Source organism: Histoplasma capsulatum, genomic scaffold, assembly GCF_000149585.1.
Source record: "Histoplasma capsulatum NAm1 scaffold_1 genomic scaffold, whole genome shotgun sequence".
Lineage (NCBI taxonomy): Eukaryota > Fungi > Ascomycota > Eurotiomycetes > Onygenales > Ajellomycetaceae > Histoplasma > Histoplasma mississippiense.
The window spans coordinates 3,271,428-3,276,014 of NW_001813982.1; the positions used below are offsets into that span (position 1 = coordinate 3,271,428).

Genomic DNA, 4,587 nt, shown 5'->3' on the forward strand with positions numbered 1-4,587 from the left:
AAGCCTCTCCCTGTGGGCCGAGAGGCTGATGGTGTGTAGATTATCGTGGACACCCTGTCGAGGAAGAATCGATGCGATTAGGGGGGAAAATAATGTTGGCGAAGAGCCCAGATATACAAGCTATTGGCCCCGCCAGCAGAGATTTGTTAATGATTAGTACAGAGTCGCTACTTGGTGAGTGTTCATCCTGATAGCCACAACCAGACGTGGTTCACGCGAAACCTTGCCGCTCGTTGGCGCGAGTACCCTATAAATTTGCTGTTATGATCCCCCATCTCACACCATGGGTTCCTTAGGGGTAGATCCTCCCTCTCCATTCTCCTTTTTTTTAATTAGTTCTGCCATCTTTCCCGCGTTTCCGCCGGACCTACGGGTATTTAGAAATTTAAGGATATAGGACTATACCAGCTGGTAATTCCAACTAAAATTAGAAATGTGGGATGTATAATCTCGACTCTAAATACTTTAATTTTTTGTTTGACAGATTTGCGGATTCGCGACCATTTATCTTATGGATAGGAGTTTTTTTTCTCTTTGCCCGCGAAAGACGCTGTGGTTCGTTTCTTGTGTTGTTCAGCTCCATCCCGGGGGGGGGTTCTCTGGATCCTTCTTTCGGATGGGGAGACGCCACAACAGCGCGAGTCACCCCACAAGTGTTAAATCAAATTTTATTGTTAATTTTCAGTTTTCAATTTCGGCGCTCAACGGCGGGGAAATTAACACTTATCGGCCCACTCTCCCCCACAGGATTTCCACGGGGAGTCCCAATTTGACAGACCTTAAGGGTTTTTTTTAATTTTCCCACCACTCCCCCCCCCCCCCCCCCCCACCCACATTCATCACCGAGGAGAAGAGCAAAGGACAACCCGCATTGAAAATGCGGTGCTAGCATCGCCTGCTCTCGTTGTAGGCGAAGCAAAGATCAAGGGTGTCAATGCGGGTATCGATAATACATGTCAGACTTGTGAATCTTCGGGGAGAGAATGTTCCTATCCTATTCCTGCTCCGGGAGGAGGTACAGGTGGCACGAAACGTGACATTGCGGCCTCCGGGGATGGGGATGATCGGAATGGCGAGTGGGACAGCCCCAAGCGTCAGCGTTCAAGGAAATCCACGAATGCTACGACCTCAGGCGCAAAAGATGCCATTAAACCAACCAGCAATGTCCTCGACTCGCCCATCTTGACCGTGAAAGTATGGGAGACCTTGTTCGAATTCTTTCAGCTTCACTTCTCCACTCTCCTACCGTTCTTGCACCCCACGGCCTTCCTCACCCAGATCCGTCAGCTCTCCTCGAGCTCAGCACAGCAGGATGGTCAACCATCCGGTGACCACTCGCAGAGCCCAGGTCCAGCTTCAGAGACTTCTCCATTGGTATTGCTGGGCGTCCTGACCCTGACTGCTCGGTTCCACCCACAGCTGACTAGCTACCACTGTCCGCCATCACCTGTTGCCCCATGCAACCCTCTTGTAGCCTCTGAATTTTACGCGAACGCACTGCGATCTAGACTCTCGGGAACCTATGGAGCGGATCTTACCTCCACCGACATCAGTCGGGTTCAGGCGCTCCTAATGCTAAGCTTACACGAATGGGGGATGTGTAGGGGTAAAAATGCTTGGGTTTACCTTGGGATGGCAATCAGACTGGCTCAGGCGGCGGACTTGTCATTTGAACAGGAGAATGATCAGCCCCAACAGAGGACGCCTCTGCCGGGAATGCTGAATGCGGAAGTAGAACCACACGATCAGAGAGGACATACTTCGGACGATGTGATTGAACAGGAGACTAGACGTCGGACCTTCTGGAGTTGTTTTATGCTGGATCGATACCTCAGTAGTGGCAAGTATCGTCCACGAGTGATCAAGATTCGGGATGTAGAGATCCAGCTTCCAAGCGACAACGCGTTTGCTTTCGGAGAGAGAGTCAGAACCTCACGTTTGAACGACGGCTTAAAACACCGTTTTCAAATTATGAGTCTCGCGGCATTCAGATTCCCAGTCTACGAAATAGTATGGGCCTACGGGGAAAACGCAAAATTACGCCCAAACCGGACCGTCAGATCTAAAACAATGGTCATCGACTAGCCACCGCGGCGAGATAACGGAAAACAGTATTGATCGATGGGAGATGGGCGCGGAGGAGTGTGTTTTGGGGAGACTGGTTCGGATGGTCAGGATATGGGGCAGAATTGCAAAGTGGTCGTGTTCTGGAAACAGAAGGTTTGTCAATGCAATAATGGATTTTTTTTTTTTTTTTTTTTTTTTTTATGACGTCTAGCAGACGGAACTGTGTCTAATTAATCTTGTTTTTTCTTTGCTTTTGTTTTCTATACAGGCTTGATCAACACCCTCCGTGGCATCCCGATTCCCGCTTCAGCCCCCTTCGGCAACTTTTAGTCGAGTTCCATGACGGTCTGTCCCGCAATCTACAGTACACGCAACGCAATACCGATACCCATATTATGTACAAGAACAGTTTGGCACCCTACTCACTTATCCACATTCTCTACTTCCTATCCGTAATCATACTGCATAGAGCTTACCTGCCATTCCTGCCATTACGGTACCCTGATCCGCAGGGGCCTCTTGACGAGCCCTGTTATCCCTTTGATAAATACCTTGCACCCGAGGCGTTCTGGCGCGAAAGTGCTCGGGAATTGTTCAATGCAGCACGCCAGATGACGGAATTGGTCAAAACATGTCAGGAACGGGGTGTATTAATGGAAACTCCTGTGGTCGGCTTTGCCATCTACAATGCTGCGCTGGTTGGTGTTTACGCTGCCCACTTTAATCAGATGGACCAAGAGGGTTACCTTTGTTCGAAACCGGGCTCGACAGATGTTGTTCCAGGGTTGGGATGCCAAGGACAAGTTGACGTACGAAGAATCATTGAGATTTTAGGGGAGATGAGGCCGCGGCTGAAAATGGCTGGTGGTTGGTTCCGTACTATTCATCGCGTACATGGCTATTTTACCAGGGCCAGACGGGATCTCAAGCGAAATCCCCGGCAGCCGGACACTCTAAATACCGGAACCGGTTCTGAAAACGATATTCGAACTAGTAACGGACGGGCTTACGGTGTCCGAGAACTAGGGCATACAGGATCATCTGACGAACTGAAGCTCTTGGACAAACTCTTTCTAGACCTTGGTAACGCAGAAGATCAGGTAGCAGAAAACAATGGACCAGATGAAGATAGCACAACAGGTTCGGCGAATTTAGTGGAACGAAAGCCCAGCGACGTTGGCAGTACTGCCGTGAAAAGCGAATCAGCGGATGGTTTGGATTCTCATGCTGATGGAGTGTCTAGTACGCGCAGAGAATCATGGGTACCCGTCAAATAGTGTCAACAGCCCAGTCCACGGACCCCTGCCGTCATCCGCACCAGAGCATGACAACCCCATATCCCGGCCCAGACCCTTGGAGAATGACCGCTGGCCCAATCTCGCCCCTCCGCAGCCACAGTGCTATCCTCTCCCCTCTTTACAGCTACCGCACAGCCTCCCTTCGTCAACCGCATCAAACAATCCGCCGCCATCACTAACATCTCCTGGGTCCTACGCCTCCTCCACCCACAGTTCAACTGCACCATCCACCAGCTCCCAACAACTCTCCGCAGCCTTAAACCGCCTCCAACCCATCCAGCCATGGAACACATTCCGCAAACCGCCTCCAGCGCCTTACTCACAATCTCTCCCTTCTCTCTCTGCTGCCACACCACATAGCTTCCCCATGCCACCTCTGCCAGGCACGCAACAGCTCCATCTTAACCCACCCAGGTTTGATGCTCCACCGCGGCCATATTCTGCCGGAAGCGCTAATGCCCCTAGCGGGAGTAGCAGTCCTGGTTGGATGAGCTGCCTTGGAGGCGACGATGTAATCTTTTTCATTGAAGGCGCCAGTCAAGACCAATGGCCTTCCTCGACAGCCAGCTTACGAGGCCTTACAAATGGGTGGTTGAGTACTGTTTGGTGCGAAAGTGGGCAGTAAATAAATAGATCTCCATCTCTTTCTCAATTTTTACTTTTTTTATTACTTTTTTTTTTTTTTTTTCGGTATATTCGTTGTCTTCAGCGACCTGGACTTCTTGACTTCGGCGCCCCTATATTTTTTGGTCCTTGTTTTTTTTTTTTTCCCCTTTCCGGATGGGTGAGCGTTGTTCATATGGCTATTTATTTATATATATTTTTTTGTTTGTTTTATTAACTTTTCCTTGGTGTTCGCTTTTTTAGCACGACAGCACTCGGGGTCATATTTTTCCCCCTCTTTTCTTTTTTACAAGGAAATGAAGAAAGGGATACGGTAACGGGGGGAGGGGAGGGTTTCTTGTTTCTTGCAATTCATTCGCCCCTGTTGTTCTTGTTTTAAACAATGATTTTTGTTTTTTCTTTTCCTTTTTCCTTTTCTGTTTCAAACCTCTATTTTTCTCTTCGTGCAACTCCTGTTGTATTATTAAAACATTATTTTTCATCTTTGTGCTGTTTAACTTTCTTTACTATTTATGATTGATTGTGCATCATTTGTCATTTGGGGTTTTTTTCTCTTTTTTACGTCCCCGCAGTGTTTCTCACTTCTCATTTCTATTTC

At 48.7% G+C, this 4,587-nt stretch overlaps 1 protein-coding gene across 1 annotated transcript; it reads left to right on the forward strand.

Annotated features, from left to right (window-relative positions):
- Nucleotides 1-92: 92 nt before the first annotated feature.
- HCAG_00939 (predicted protein) lies at nucleotides 93-3,344 on the forward strand (the record flags this gene model as incomplete). The annotated part of the gene is made up of 5 exons (XM_001543843.1): nucleotides 93-174; nucleotides 520-555; nucleotides 911-2,010; nucleotides 2,086-2,111; nucleotides 2,336-3,344. 5 exons carry the CDS (start codon nucleotides 93-95, stop codon nucleotides 3,342-3,344), a joined length of 2,253 nt encoding a protein of 750 aa, XP_001543893.1.
- Nucleotides 3,345-4,587: the final 1,243 nt, after the last annotated feature.